Below are 15,705 nucleotides of genomic sequence, written 5' to 3'. Positions count from 1 at the left end.
TTAGACAGTGCATTTTAATGCTGTCCAGAAATAGCTTTTTTTACCCCTTTCTGTTTGGATTTTTCCAATCAATTGTACTTACTGCATGACACAGTTTGCCTTTGAGGAGGTAGTAATTGAAATGCCAAGACATAGAAAAATAACTCTCTCTACTCAAAAGAGACCAGACTGTTCTGAGCATGTGATTCGAGTTCATGACTGAAAGGGCAGCAGATGCGGTGTAACCCTGGAGCGGCGGGCAGTCCAGGCCCTGTGTCAGACTTGGACGCACCGTTGGAATGTTTTGTCGCGGTCTTCAAGTCTTTCATTTTTAGCTTAAGCTGATGCTAAAGCTGGTGGACTTTCCCTGACGACACACCAGCTGCCCTTCAGAGTCTGCTGACCCGCGGGAGACGCCAGCCTAAGATTTAAAAGCACAACGAACATTGCAACAAGTCGGGGATCACTCCTAGGATCAACGAAGGTTGACAGTACTCAGCTTTAAATTTCCCTTCATCCAACTCACACGTTCGCCCTTCTTCTAGTACTGAGCCGGAAGTCGGTGTCCCCTAGCTGATTGTAAAGCCTGTTAAAAGTCACGGCTGCCGCTACCGTGCGGTCACGTCCAGCTGCACGGGCCAGTGTTGGCTGTGACAACCTCCCGCGAGGTCCGTGTGAACCTCAGCTGGTCTCTGCTGGGTCAGAGCAGGGAGACGCACCCCGAGTGTTAGACGGCATGGCCCTGGGCTTCACACCTCTTTGACGGTTGAAGTCCTTGCTTACTTGATCCACAGACTTTCTTCATTCACCCAGGAAAGTGTATCAGTTCAAATTCGCAGGAAGCTACATCCTGCCCACGCAGACTGCCAGTTGCTGTAACTGAGCCCTTATCCGTTCGGCCCTCAGCCTGTACGTGGCTCACCCTAGATCCTGGCGTGGGCTTGAGTTCTTCCATCCAAACCTGCACCTCTGGGCTTGATGGTGGCTGAACCGACGCTGTGTCCCTGTGCTTGCTGCAGACCTAGCCCAGGACACGTCACCTGGGGGATTTTTAAGAGCAGGCAAACCTCAAAGCCAGAGTTCTCTGCAGGGAAAAAACAGTCAAAACCGGCCTGGGAACAAAACTTCTTTGGAAGGCGCTTGCTGCCTCTGCCATCTCGGTGCATAATTTCCAAATTCTAGAAACTACACAGCCGAGTCTTGTGCTTTCTAATTAAGCTTCTCCAGTCCAGCACGTTGGCACCTTGCTTCCAAGTGCAGTCAGCTTTGATCTCAGGCACTCGGTGACTCTGGAGCCCTTTGCCAGGTAGACGTCAGGGGCTGAGACCCGCCTTCTCGTGGTCGGAGGTGCTGAAAGGGGGTAGGCCAAGCCCGCGAAGCCCCTGTCACCCTATGAGTTCTCCCTGGAAGAGCCGTGTGGGCTGCCCGGTCGCAGCTCATGGCTAGGCTCCTGGGTATGGAAGGAGCACCCCAATTGTCTTTCCCCCAAAATAAAATGCTCAGGAGGAAAATGCACACTCCTGCAGCAGCTGACCCCCACCCGCCCCCCTGCTCCACCAGGAAAGCCTTAGATTATATATTGTTTCCATGTCAAAATGAAGTATTCAAACCAAGTCAAAAGGGGTGCTCAAGTCGTGTCCGACTCTGTGTGACACCCTGGACTGTAGCCCGCCAGGGTCCTCTGTCCACGGGATTCTCCAGGCAAGAATACTGCAGTGGGTTGCCATCCCCTTCTCCAGGGGATCTTCCCGACCCAGGGATCAAACCCAGGTCTCTCAAGTCTGCTGCGCTGGCAGGGGCGTTCTTCACCACCAGGACCAGCTGGGAAGCCCCCAGGGCACGACAGGACTTTATATTTGTTTATATTGCTTATGGCTTTACTGTACTGTGCTTTAGAATGCATTAAGATGCATATGTTTGAGTTTTTCTCCCGGTGGGTGCGTTCCGCAGCGTATTTTCTCTTTTTCCACTTGACCAGCTGTTGTGTCAGTTGACACAGCTGTGTCTCATTCTGGGCCTCCTCGTCTTACTGGTGTTCCCTGCACCAGACCAAGCGTCCTGATGACATGGATACAGCTTTGTTGGTTACAGCAACACTTCTGCAGCACGGACGCAGCGTGGTTTCCTTGATGATAGATATCCAGGTTGTCGCCAGAATGTTTTTTTGCTGTTACAAATGCTGCTAAGAGCAACGTTTCCCACATTTATTTCTAATCACCTTAAAGTAATTCGGTGGGGTAGGAGTGTTGCTGCTGCTCTTCAGAAGGCAGGTGGATTTGTGCTTAGGTAGACACTCCACGTCAGCCTTGCAAGGATTCTGCCGACTTGGGCTCCCACCCACCACTGCAGTGCCAGCCCTGACCAAACCCGCACGGGCCTGGTTAGCTTTTGCCGATTAGCCAGGCAGCGCGTTGCCCTGGTCACCGTGCCCATTAGAGGGACCGAGCGCCCCCTCAGGTAGGAGCCCTCTGTGCCCTACCCCATTTTTCTCCTGGGCCTCTCCCCCTTTTCTCACTGGTCTCCGGGAGCTTTTTGCATAGTAGAGAGTTTCGTCTGTTCAGTACGATGCAGATCTTTTCTCTCTGCCAGTCTTTTATCCTTTTGTTTTCCTTAATGGTGAGCTTGGAACGGGACCCATCTCAGCAGCAGTCTAGCCTTCGAGCACGTGCACAGAGCTTAGCGGGGTCAGTGCTGAAGGGCTCCCTGAAGGTCCGCGAGCAGAGCGCCCTGCGTGCTGCAGGCAGGCCCCTGGGGACCCTCGGGGGACAGAAAGGTCACCCTGCTGGGCCTGCATCCCTGTGCCCGGTTCCACTGAACTGAGACACTCAGAGTGTGGCCTTCCAGGCCTTGTCCGCAGTGACAGCTCACCCCAAGGTTGCGGGTGGCTCTGGGCTCCGTCTGGAGTGGGCAGGGCCAAGGGCTGTGGCTCAGAATGAATATCGAATACGTTATTATCAATGATCATCCTGAAGCTTTTGTTCTGAGTATTTTTGCTGTAGTGAAAGTGAAAATCACTCAGTCATGTCCGACTTTTTGTGACCCCATGGACTGTATAGTACATGGAATTCTCCAGGCCAGAATACTGGAGTGGGTGGCTGTTCCCTTCTCCATGGGATCTTCCCAACCCAGGAATTGAACCCGAAGCTTGTGGGAAAGGTCAGTTTTCATTCCAATCCCTAAGAAAGGCAATGCCAAAGAATGCTCAAACTACCGCACAATTGCACTCATCTCACATGCTAGTAAAGTAATGCTCAAAATTCTCCAAGCCAGGCTTCAGCAATACGTGAACCGTGAACTCCCTGATGTTCAAGCTGGTTTTAGAAAAGGCAGAGGAACCAGAGATCAAATTGCCAACATCTGATGGATCATGGAAAAAGCAAGAGAGTTCCAGAAAAACATCTATTTCTGCTTGACTATGCCAAAGCCTTTGACTGTGTGGATCACAATAAACTGTGGAAAATTCTGACAGAGATGGGAATACCAGACCACCTGACCTGCCTCTTGAGAAATCTGTATGCAGGTCAGGAAGCAACAGTTAGAACTCGACATGGAACAACAGACTGGTTCCAAATAGGAAAAGGAGTACGTCAAGGCTGTATGTTGTCACCCTGCTTATTTAACTTATATGCAGAGTACATCATGAGAAATGCTGGTCTGGAAGAAACACAAGCTGGAATCAAGATTACCGGGAGAAATATCAATAACCTCAGATATGCAGATGACACCCCCTTATGGCAGAAAGTGAAGAGGAACTAAAAAGCCTCTTGATGAAAGTGAAAGAGGAGAGCGAAAAGTTGGCTTAAAGCTCAACATTCAGAAAACGAAGATCATGGCATCCGGTTCCATCACTTCATGGGAAATAGATGGGGAAACAGTGGAAACAGTGTCAGACTTTATTTTGGGGGGCTCCAAAATCGCTGCAGATGGTGATTGCAGCCATGAAATGAAAAGACGCTTACTCCTTGGAAGAAAAGTTATGACCAACCTAGATAGTATATTCAAAAGCAGAGACAATACTTTGCCAATTAAGGTCCGTCTAGTCAAGGCTATGGTTTTTCCTGTGGTCATGTATGGATGTGAGAGTTGGACTGTGAAGAAGGCTGAGCGCCAAAGAATTGATGCGTTTGAACTGTGGTGTTGGAGAAGACTCTTGAGAGTCCCTTGGACTGCAAGGAGATCCAACCAGTCCATTCTGGAGATCAGCCCTGGGATTTCTTTGGAAGGACTGATGCTGAAGCTGAAACTCCAGTACTCTGGCCACCTCATGAGAAGAGTTGACTCATTGGAAAAGACTGTGATGCTGGGAGGGATTGGGGGCAGGAGGAGAAGCGGACGACGGAGGATGAGATGGCTGGATGGCATCACGGACTTGATGGATGCGAGTCTGAGTGAACTCCGGGAGTTGGTGATGGACAGGAAGGCCTGGCGTGCTGCGATTCATGGGGTCGCAAAGAGTCGGACACAACTGAGCGACTGAACTCCTGCATTGCAGGCAGATTCTTTACCAGCTGAGCCACAAAATAAAATGTGGTTTCTTATGGCTCAGCCTCTCTGATCTCTGTTTTACCTCCTCATCTAACACACACACACACACACACCTGTGCACACACACCTCACACCTATGCACACTCACACACACAGGTGCACACACACCTCACACCTACGCACACTCGCACACGCACACACAGGTGCACACACAGCTCACACACATGCACACACACCCACAGGGTTTCTGCACCTTGTCGTAGCTCAGCTCCCCGGGAAGGCTGATTCTCTGGTTGTTACCTGCAGACTCACCCGGCGTCCCCCCCAGTGCCAACGCCCACCATCTGTTTAGAGGATTCAGTTTTGTGGCCTCCAGCCTGGTCCAGGAGCCCTCGCAGCAAGACCTGCACAAAGCCGCGGTTCACCCCATCGTGCAGGTAACCTGCCATTGTCCAGGCGGTCCCCACCTGCAGGTGTTCCCCCACGTCCAGGCGGTCCCCCATGTGCGGACGGTCCCCCACGTCCAGGCGGTCCCCCATGTGCAGACGGTCCCCCACGTCCAGGTGGTCCCTCACATCCAGGTGGTCCCCTTATTCCAGGTGTTCCCCCGTGTCCAGGTGGTCCCTCATCTTCCAGGCGGTCCCCCGTGTCCAAGCGGTCCCCCACGTCCAGGCGGTCCCCCGCATCCAGGCGGTCCCCCACGTCCAGGCGGTCCCCCATGTGCGGACGGTCCCCCACGTCTGGGCGGTCCCCCACGTCTAGGTGGTCCCCCGCATCCAGGCGGTCCCCCACGTCCAGGCAGTCCCCCATGTGCAGACAGTCCCCCGCGTCCAGGCGGCCCCCCCCCCGTCCAGGCGGTCCCCTGCATCCAGGCGGTCCCCTTATTCCAGGTGGTCCCCCATATCCAGGTGGTCCCCCACGTCCAGGTGGTCCCCCGCATCCAGGCGGTCCCCCACATCCAGGTGGTCCCCCATCATCCAGGCGGTCCCCCATATCCAGGTGGTCCCCCATATCCAGGTGGTCCCCCGCATCCAGGCGGTCCCCCACGTTCAGGTGGTCCCCCATCATCCAGGCGGTCCCCCGCATCCAGATGGTCCCCCATGTCCAGGCGGTTCCCCACGTCCAGGTGGTCCCCCACGTCCAGGCGGTCCCCCATCTTCCAGGCTTTCCCCCACGTCCAGGCGGTCCCCCACGTCCAGGCGGTCCCCCATCATGCAGGGGATCCTGTAGAGCCCCTTGGTTCGCTCCCCCAGCTTCCCAGGGCCGTGAGTGTCCACCATGGTGGATGTCCCAATTGCCATCATGAAATGTAGTTTCGGGGGGGTCGGTGAAAGTGCCATTTTCCTAAGGAGGTTTGCACTGTGTAAAGGTGAGCACTGTAGAGACTCTCACGAGGCATCAGGACTACTTTTCCTTTAAGAGCCGAGTCTGGGTTCCGTGGACGGTCCTGGAAGGCCACGTTTCTCTCTGCAAGGCCCTTTGGGGAAACACAGCTTGTGTAACGCGGACCGTGCTGCGGCCGTGTCACCGTAATGGGTGACTTTGTCTACACCCTGAGGCGGCAGGTGGGGATGGGGAGGGGCATCAGGGGTGGGATTTCCATCAGACGCTGGCATCCAGACCCTGCTCTGGACACAAGCACCACAGCCACCGCCTGAGTCTCAGGGCCTCTGACCTCCCGCCTCCGGATCCTCCCTCCCTGGGGTGTTTAGGGGAAGCAGATGGGGCGGCCAACCCAGGGTCCTGACCCGAACGATGGGGACGCTGGGGTTGAGATCTGGAACCACCGGCAGCGAGCCCTGCGACCGTGGTCTGAGCCGCTGAGTCCTCCTAGCCGCGGTGTCCCCACGTGCGCAGGCTGGGGCCCCCTGACCCCGCTCTCTGCCGCTGTCTCTGCAGCAGCTACACGGGAACAATGTCCACTTCACCGACGGCTACGAGATCAAGGAGGACATCGGGGTGGGTTCCTTCTCTGTGTGCAAGCGTTGTGTGCACAAAGCCACGGACGCCGAGTACGCCGTGAAGGTAAGAGCAGGGCGCCCGGGCACGCGGGCACGGCCGGCTTCGCGAACACCCTCTCACGCATCTTCCCCCAGGCTCTGATGCGGGCAGTTCCGTTTGCCTTGATATCAGGTCACTTCTTAAAAAGCTGTTTCGCAGATCGTGAGTGTGTTCTTCTCCAGTCAATGTGTAGGTGGGTGCTGAGTGCCTTTAGTAGCTTTCCACCTGATATACACTGGGACACAAGCTTGGGTGCTCGGTATTTTGGAAAATGTAGAGTTGGGACATAGGCAGTGCATCTGGGGAAGGAAGGAAGGAAGTGGGGAGAGATGAGGAAGGAAGTTACAGTCACCAAACTTAAATCAAAGAGATAAACAGAAGCAGATATTTTGTAACATTTGCAAAAGCTTCAGCAGAGAGCTGGCAGTTTTACCCTCAACATCAGGCCCAGTAAACAGTGACGACTGTCTACCACCCAGTTTGGCACTCTCTCCATCCTGCCTTTTGCTTCTGTAATTGTTGCTAAATTCAATATTTGATCTGGAAATCCAAAATATCAGTTTCTTGCATTTTCTGGTTGGTAAAATATGGATAGTCAAAGCTATGGTTTTTCCAGGGGTCATGTGTGGATGTGAGAGTTGGACCATAAAGAAAGCTGAGCACCAAAGAATTGATGCTTTCTGACTGTAGTGTTGGAAAAGACTCTTGAGAGTCCCTTGGACTTTAGGGAGATCCAACCAGTCCATCCTAAAGGAAATCAGTCCTGAATATTCATTGGAAGCACTGATGCTGAAGTTAAAGCTCCAATATTTTGGCTACCTGATTTGAAGAACTGACTCATCTGAAAAGACCCTGATGCTGAGAAAGATTGAAGGTGGGAGGAGAAGGGGATGACAGAAGATGAGATGGTTGGATGGCATCACTGACTCAATGGATGTGAGTTTGAGCAAGCTCCAAGAAGTAGTGAAGGATGGGAAGCCTGGCGTGCTGCAGTCCGTGGGGTCACAAGGAGTGGGACATGACCAGGCGACTGAACAACAGTAACAGAAACGTGGATGAAAGCTAAAACTTTCTGCTAAAGTCATAATCTAATTTTTGCAAAAAGTGTGACTCTTGCGCTCTCCCTCCACAAGGGTGAGAGCTGGTCTGTCTACCACTTGCCCACTTGCCCACTCAGCTGGCCGGGAGGTGCTCAAGGACCCAGGTCCAGCCAATGGTGTCGTGGTGATCAGGGCACCCTGGCTTATCCCAGGATGGTGCACGTGATGTTCCCCTGCTCTTCAAGGAGCCTCTGGGGACAGATGGAGCCTGTGCAGCAGGCAGTGGAATAAGAGGAGTCGTTCCAGCCCCTGTGATCTCCTGAGCCCCAAGAAGATTGTTCGAAGTGGTGGCTGCGATGCCGTGGCCTCATTCCGCCCCATCCCCAGCTCCCTGGCCACACCTGGGAACAGATAATCCTTGTGTCCAGCAGGATGTTTGCCCACTGCCTTGCACCCCGAGGACACGCTCAGCCCTGTCGGAGACACCAGCCCCAAGCATCGCAGGTCCTTGGTTTAAGTGGGGCTGGCAATTTATGGCTTTGTGACAAATATAACTTGAATTCCTCAAATAACACAGAGCGTTTACATTGGAGGAAGACTCAGTCTGTGCATTTCGCAGGTCTGGGGTTGTCAGCCTGCCCAGTGTCTTGACCGCATCAAGGAGTGGTTGACGGAAGGGAATATCGCACGATTTTAAATCCCTGGGTGGGTGGGGTTGCGGCTGCAATGGGGCCACCCCGCATGTCGGTCTGATGTGTTTCGGGATTTAGCTCAAAGAGGAGTTTCTTTTTTCCTCGTCCTCGGGAGGGTTTAACGGGATCTCAGATGATGCTGTTCCTATGTCCAGACAAGCCAATGGGGGAGAGGAGAACCAAGTCCTGCCTCGACGAGGACGTCAGTTTTACTTAATATATTTCACATGCTCCGTAAGCATGCAGGGGCTTCTTAAATTCTTTCTGCTGGGCTCACTCCTCACAGGATTTCTTTAGACACTGTGTCGGGTGGCCAGCACCAGTCCTAGAGACAATCGAGGCTTCCACTGAGCGCAGAGAAATGCGTTTATTGTTCAGCGGGCGCCCGACACTGGTGCCCTTCCAGAGTGCAGCCTGACACGGGAGGTTTCTGAAAATAAGCCCCCGCTGACAAAGGCAACGGTGTCTTTCCCCCAGTGTCCCTGTATCCAGCTTTCACCAAAAGACACCATCTGAATTCAGCTTTGTCAGCAACTGGCTTCTAACTCCGTCCCCAAAGATTGGACCCCACGATTGGCATTTCCGGGGATTCTAGCCCCAGCTTCTTGGGCACTGAAGCCAGGAACTGTGACTGCAGCTGACGTAGGAGTCCGAGCTGAAGCTGAAGTTCCTTGAAGTCGAATCCTCGGGGTTCCCTGGACAGACTGGGCAGGTGGGCGTCGCAGGGACCGCCCCCATGGTCTCCGAGCCCCTGGTGGGTCGTGATTCCTCGTCTGGAGCTTCCTTGGGTTAGGCGAGGAAGGAGGAGCGCCTCCAGTGAGACGCACGCCCGGGACCGCGGCTGCCTCGGTTACCCGCTCACTGAGCCTCGGCTCCTCCATCGGGGGGCAGACGCCCCGCTTGGATTTCCTTCCGAGACGAAAGCCGGCGGGAGTCCCACGACAGAGAGCATTTAGGACGAGCCCATCTGCTCCCAAAGCTGCCCGCCCCGCTGCGGCTCCCCGTTCTGTTCCCGCCGGCGTTTCCAGGTAGAAACACCGCGGAAGCGCGTGTTGGCTCTTCCGCGCTCTGCTGACCCGACGGGCAGCACCGCACTCGCTGGCGGAGGAGCCGAGAAGCTGCCCTCTCGGCGTGCTCTCAGACGTGACGCGGTTCAGCGACTCGGCTGCGAGTGGGTCCCAGCTCCGCACTCGCCCTGTTGAACTCGGGCGACACCTCTCCAGGCCACCGCGGTGTGCAGACCCCGCGCTGCAGACTCTAGGGCAGAGAACGGGGTCGGTTTCATTCGGAGACCATCCCGTCGTGTCCTCTGTGCGGCTACAGGGAGGAGGCGGGAACGTCCGCTCTGCGTGCAGAGCCGCAGGGGAAGACCGCGGTCCCCCGGACAGAAGGGCTGTGGGCGGAATACGCGGGCTTTGCCCGAGGCCATCACACCGGGGTGATTCTGCCCCCCGGGGAACACGCGCGGGGCAGGAGTCGCTCCTGGCGTGTGGTGCCCAGAGGTCAGGGTGTTTCCCCGAATCCCACACAGGACAGCCCCCCGGTGCCCCGGAGACTCAACCCCACAAGGTCAGGCGTGCCGAGGTTGGGAACCCCAGCCTAAGGCATGAAGATGAAGGAGTTCAGGCAGACAAATCCGGCAGCTGGAGTCTGGAGATGAGGGCGGTTTCCTTCTCGCGGAGCCTCTGCTCGCTGTCCTAGAAGCTGGATGGCCGTGGACCAGGAACACGCTTTGTGCAGGGCAGGACACCCCCTCTCTGCCCAGAGCCGGGGTCCGGGTGCAGCCCTTCTGAGGGGCCTCGGGGCCAGTCCTGAAGCATCAGCCTCCAAGTCAGAGTACAACGTGCAGCAGCTCTCACGTTCTTGGAAATATCGCTGTGTTTTGCTTTGTTTGCGTCAGCCTTATAAACACCTACTTTTGGATCGGGAATACTGTCATCACATCAACTGCAATTTAAGTTAAACTGCAATTTCAGTTCTAGGTCTTTATACCAATATACTGAAACCAACCTACCCAGGTATACTCCTGGGACACAAAACTGCTGGATTTGCACTTGTTCTCAGCTGCATTTTTACACTCAGGTCCTGAATTAGTGAGACCACATGGAATAGCGACTCAGTGACTCTGGGAGGCAGCGGAGGACAGGGGAGGCTGGCGTGCTGCGGCCCGTGGGGTCGAAAAGAGCCGGACACGACCTGGCTACTGAACAAGAAGAATCTGGTCCCTGGTCTTGGCCCCTGCCCCCCGCTGAGGCAAACCCCACCAGGTGCCCGGGGTCCCCTGCCAGGAGAGTCTGACCTGGGAGGGCACGACGCTGACCCCCCATCTCAGGTTCATCGGGTGGAGTGTCCCCCCCCACCCCCCGTGGACCTGCCTCAGGCTAGGGTGCTGAAGGGAAAGAACCGCAGCGTTCTCTCAGGCACGTCGCAGTGGACAGATGGGCCCTGCTTCCTGAGACCTCGGAGCTGCTCTCGCAGGCGGCTGATGTGAGACTCAGGCCCGCCTTTGTGTCCACGGCCAGCCCCAGAGGCTAGTGGGAGGAGAGGAGATTGTGCAAGACTTGGAAATAACACAACACACAAACTACGCAGATGCCAAAGCGTTAACGCACCTTTCATTTAAAGTAAGATTGAAATGGAATCAGTGATGACCTGCAGAAGGTAACTCTGAGTCAGGGGGATTCACAGGGGAGAGGTGCGTTTGGAAGGAAAGATAATTCATGTTCCTACTTCATGAGAGGCGCTCACTGTGCAGACTGCTGCAGCTTTGCTTTCATCGCAGCTTTAGGTCTTCGTGGCCTGACGTGACTGGGTGCGTATTCCAGGCTATGCCCGTGTTTACACCGGCCCCGCCACCCCCGTCCCACCCCCCCACCCACCCCCCGCAGTGGTTTCCTCACTCAGTTCAGTTCGATTTAGTCACTCAGTCATGTCTGAATCTTTGCAACCCCATGGACTGCAGCACACCAGGCCTCCCTGTCTATCACCAACTCCAGGAGCTTGCTCAAACTCATGTCCATTGAGTCAGTGATGCCATCCAACCATCTCATCCTCTGTTGTCCCCTTCTCCTCCTGCCCTCAATCCCTCCCAGCATCAGGGTCTTTTCCAGTGAGTCAGCTCTTCGCATCAGGTGGCCAAAGCATTGGAGTTTCATCTTCAACATCAGTCCTTCCAATGAACACCCAGGACTGGTCTCCTTCAGAATGGACTGGTTGGATCTCCTTGCAGTCCAAGGGACTCTCAAGAGTCTTCTCCAATACCACACTTCAAAAGCATCAATTCTTTGGCACTCTGCTTTGTTCACAGTCCAACTCTCATATCCACACATGACCACTGGAAAAACCATAGCGTTCACTAGACGGACCTTTGTTGGCAAAGTAATATCTCTGCTTTTGAATATGCTATCTAGGTTGGTCATAACTTTTCTTCCAAGGAGTAAGCGTCTTTTAATTTCATGGCTGCAGTCACCATCTGCAGTGATTTTGGAGCCCAAGAAAATAAAGTCAGCCACCGTTTCCCTTGTTTCCCCACATATTTGCCATGAAGTGATGGGACCAGATGCCATGATCTTCGTTTTCTGAATGTTGAGCTTTAAGCCAGCTTTTTTCACTCTCCTCTTTCACTTTCATCAAGAGGCTTTTTAGTTCCTCTTCACTTTCTGCCATAAGGGTGGTGTCATCTGCATATCTGAGGTTATTGATATTTCTCCCAGCAATCTTGATTCCACCTTCTGCTTCCTCCAGCCCAGCGTTTCTCATCATGTACTCTGCATATAAGTTAAATAAGCAGGGTGACAATATACAGCCTTGATGTACTGTTTTCCCAATTTGGAACCAGTCTGTTGTTCCATGTCTGGTTCTAACTGTTGCTTCTTGTCCTGCATAAAGATTTCTCAAGAGGCAGGTCAGGTGGTCTTATATTCCGATCTCTTGAAGAATTTTCCAGTTAGTCATGATCCACATAGTCAAAGGCTCTGGCATAGTCAATAAAGCAGAAACAGATGTTTTTCTGGAACTCTCTTGCTTTTTCCATGATCCAGCAGATGTTGGCAGTTTGATCTCTGGTTCCTCTGCCTTTTCTATATTCAGCTTGAACATCTGGAAGTTCTCAGTTCACATACTGTTGAAGCCTGGGATGGAGAATTTTGAGCATTACTTTAGCAGTGTGTGAGATAAGTGCAATTGTGCGGTAGTTTGAGCATTCTTTGGCATTGCCTTTCTTTGGGATTGGAATGAAAACTGACATTTTCCAGTCCTGCGGCCACTGCTGAGTTTTCCATATTTGCTGGCATATTGAGTGCAGCACTTTCACAGCATCATCTTTTAGGATTTGAAATAGCTCAACTGGAATTCCATCACCTCCACTAGCTTTGTTCGTAGTGATGCTTTCTAAGGCCTACTTGGTTTTACATTCCAGGATGTCTGGCTCTAGGTGAGTGATCACACCATCGTGATGATCTGGGTCCTGAAGATCTTTTTTTATAGTTCTCTGTATTCCTGCCCCCTCTTCTTACTATCTTCTGCTTCTGTTAGGTCCAGACCATTTCTGTCCTTTATGGTGCCCATCTTTGCATGAAATGTTCCCTTGGTATCTCTAATTTTCTTGAAGAGATCTCTAGTCTTTCCCATTCTATTGTTTTTCTCGATTTCTTTGCATTGATCACTGAGGAAGGCATTCTTATGTCTCCTTGCTATTCTTTGGAACTCTGCATTCAGATGAGTATATCTTTCCTTTTCTCCTTTGCTTTTTGCTTCTCATCTTTTCCCAGCTATTTGTAAGGCCTCCCCAGACAGCCATTTTGCTTTTTCACATTTCTTTCTCTTAGGGATGGTTTTCATGAACACCTCTTATACAATATCAAGAACCTCCATCCATAGTTCTTCAGGCACTCTGTCTATCAGATCTAATCCCTTGAATCTATTTGTCATTTCCACTGTATAATCATAAGAAATTTGATTTAGGTCTTACCTAAATGGTCTAGTGATTTTCCCTACTTTCTTCAATTTAAGTCTGAATTTGGCAATAAGGAGTTCATGATCTGAGCCACAGTTGGCTCCTAGTCTTGTTTTTGCTGACTGTATAGAGCTTCTCCATCTTTGGCTGCAAAGAATATAATCAATCTGATTTCGGTGTTGACCATCTGGTGATGTCCATGTGTAGAGTCTTCTCTTGTGTTGTTGGAAGAGGGTGTTTGCTATGACCAGTGCATTCTGTTGGCAAAACTCTATTAGCCTTTGTCCTCCAAAGTCAAACTTGCCTGTTACCCCATGTATTTCTTGACTTCCTGCTTTTGCATTCCAGTCCCCTGTGATGAAAAGGACGTCTTTTTTGGTGTTAGTTCTAGAAGGTCTTGTAGGTCTTCATAGAACCGTTCAGCTTCAGCTTCTTTGGCATTACTGGTTGGGGCATAAACTTGATAACCATGATACTGAATGGTTTGCCTTGGAGACGAACAGAGATCATTCTGTCATTTTCTAGATTGCCCCCAAGTACTGTATTTCGGACTCTTTTGTTGACCATGATGGCTACTCCATTTCTTCTAAGGGATTCTTGCCCACAGTGGTAGATATAATGGTCATCTGAGTTAAATTCACCCATTCCAGTCCATTTTAGTTCACTGATTCCCAAAATGTTGATGTTTACTCTTGCCATCTCCTGTTTGACCACTTCCAATTTGCCTTGATTCATGGACCTAACATTCCAGGTTCCTATGCAATATTGCTCTTTACAGCATCGGACCTTGCTTCTATCACCAGTCACATCCACAGCTGGGTGTTGTTTTTCTCTGGCTCCATCCCTTCATTCTTTCTGGAGTTATTTCTCCATTCTTCTCCAATAGCATATTGGGCACCTACCGAGCTGGGGAGTTCATCTTTCAATGTCCTGTCTTTTTACCTTTTCATATTGTTCATGGGGTTCTCAAGGCAAGAATGCTGATGTGGTTTGCCATTCCCCTCTCCAGTAGACCACGTTTTGTCAGAACTCTCCACCATGACCCGTCCGTCTTGCGTGGCCCTCCACGGCATGGCTCATAGTTTCACTGATTTAGACAAGGCTGTGGTCCGTGTGATCAGTTTGGTTAGTCTTCTGTGATTGTGGTTTTCATTCTGTCCGCCCTCTGATGGAGAAGGATCAGAGCTCGTGGAAGCTTCCTGGTGGGAGGGACTGGTTGTGGAGGAATCTGGGTCTTGTTCTCACTCAGGTGGAACCCAGATCCTTGCAGTGGCCAGCAGGCCCGCACTGCCCTGTTCCCGGAGCCCCTCTGGCCCCTCCTCACCCCATCCTTAGCCCACTCCCGAGGGGGCAGCACCCCTCCCTGAACCCAGAACTCCGCTCCCCGCGCTGGGCCTCAGTCTCTCTGAGCACGGGGTGGTCCCCGCCTGAACCCCGCTCCCCACGCTGGGACTCAGTCTCTCTGAGCACGGGGTGGTCCCCGCCTGAACCCCGCTCCCTGCGCTGGGCATCCGTCTCTCTGAGCATGGGGTGGTCCCCGCCTGTCCCCGGCCTCCCGGCCTCGGTGCCTGTTTCAGGGCTCCTGGAACCCAGCGTGCTTCCCAGCTCGTTTCCTGTCCACACCCCTTCATGATGCTCGGTGGTAGCAAGGACGGATGGTGAGAGAAAAGTCCCAGAAGTTTCCTGGTGGCCCAGTGGTGGGGAGTCTGCTTTCACTCTTGGGGCCTGGGTGCAACCCCTTGTCAAGGAGCTAAGATTCCACAAGCCACGTGGTGTGACCAAAAGGCGGAGAGAGAGAGAGAGAGAGAGAGCAATCGGGGGCTTTTCTTCAAATTCAGAATCACCGCATCTCTTCCTTTGGCTTGTTTATTCTCAGAGTGGGCAGGACGACTGGTCCACCCAACACTCCTTGTCATTCGTTTCTTACAATTTTGTATTAACTCTTTTTCCCAGGCAGACACGGTGCTAGGTTCCAGGCAAAAGCAAACCTGTTCTCGGAAAGCTCACAGTCCAGCCAGGGAGGGCTTCACTGACCGCAGAACCAGAGCCAAACGGGGAGCTCGCTGAGGAATCGAAAATGCGGGGAGCCTCTGTGGCTGCCTCTCCGGTGGCCTGATTCCTCTGCAGACACACAGACACAGACTCCCCTCACCCAAGGCGCCGCTCGCCCGTTTCCTCCCTGTGTGTCTGCGAGGCTCACGCGGGTCCGGGGGGACGTCGGCAGCCATCGCCACGTTGTCCCGAAGGGCAGCACAGCTGGGTGTCCTTTCAGGAGCAGATTCTCGTGTTCTTAAAATAGCAATAGAGTCAGGTGAAAATAAAGCGCCATCCTTGAAGCTGTGCTGGAGTCAGCGTCTCCCGATTTGTAATTCTAGTGAAGCGTGGCTGACACACTCAGGGCTGAAGCTGGACTGACTGTCCACCCCATTTGTATTCACAACAGACTGCTGACAATTACAGCGCGTTTCTGGGCTCATTTTCATGCTGCGTGTGTAACTTGTCAACCAGAAAAGCAGTGGAATTAAGACAGATGGCTGACACGAATGGAGCTTAT

The 15,705-nt window shown here is 52.8% G+C and overlaps 1 protein-coding gene across 7 annotated transcripts in view; it reads left to right on the top strand.

Annotated features, from left to right (window-relative positions):
• RPS6KA2 (ribosomal protein S6 kinase A2) overlaps positions 1-15,705 on the top strand; it is a 331,417-nt gene that overhangs the window by 295,247 nt on the left and 20,465 nt on the right. For all 7 annotated transcript variants that reach the window (XM_027972651.3, XM_027972653.3, XM_042253706.2 and 4 more), the window contains 2 exons: positions 4,771-4,901; positions 6,364-6,489. In XM_027972651.3, the coding sequence (XP_027828452.1) occupies positions 4,771-4,901; positions 6,364-6,489 (257 nt within the window). The remainder of the gene's footprint in view (positions 1-4,770; positions 4,902-6,363; positions 6,490-15,705) is intronic.

Source organism: Ovis aries, chromosome 8 (assembly GCF_016772045.2).
Source record: "Ovis aries strain OAR_USU_Benz2616 breed Rambouillet chromosome 8, ARS-UI_Ramb_v3.0, whole genome shotgun sequence".
Classification (NCBI taxonomy): domain Eukaryota; kingdom Metazoa; phylum Chordata; class Mammalia; order Artiodactyla; family Bovidae; genus Ovis; species Ovis aries.
The sequence above is the reverse complement of the archived record's forward strand: the minus strand, read 5'-3'. Positions and strand labels throughout refer to the sequence as shown.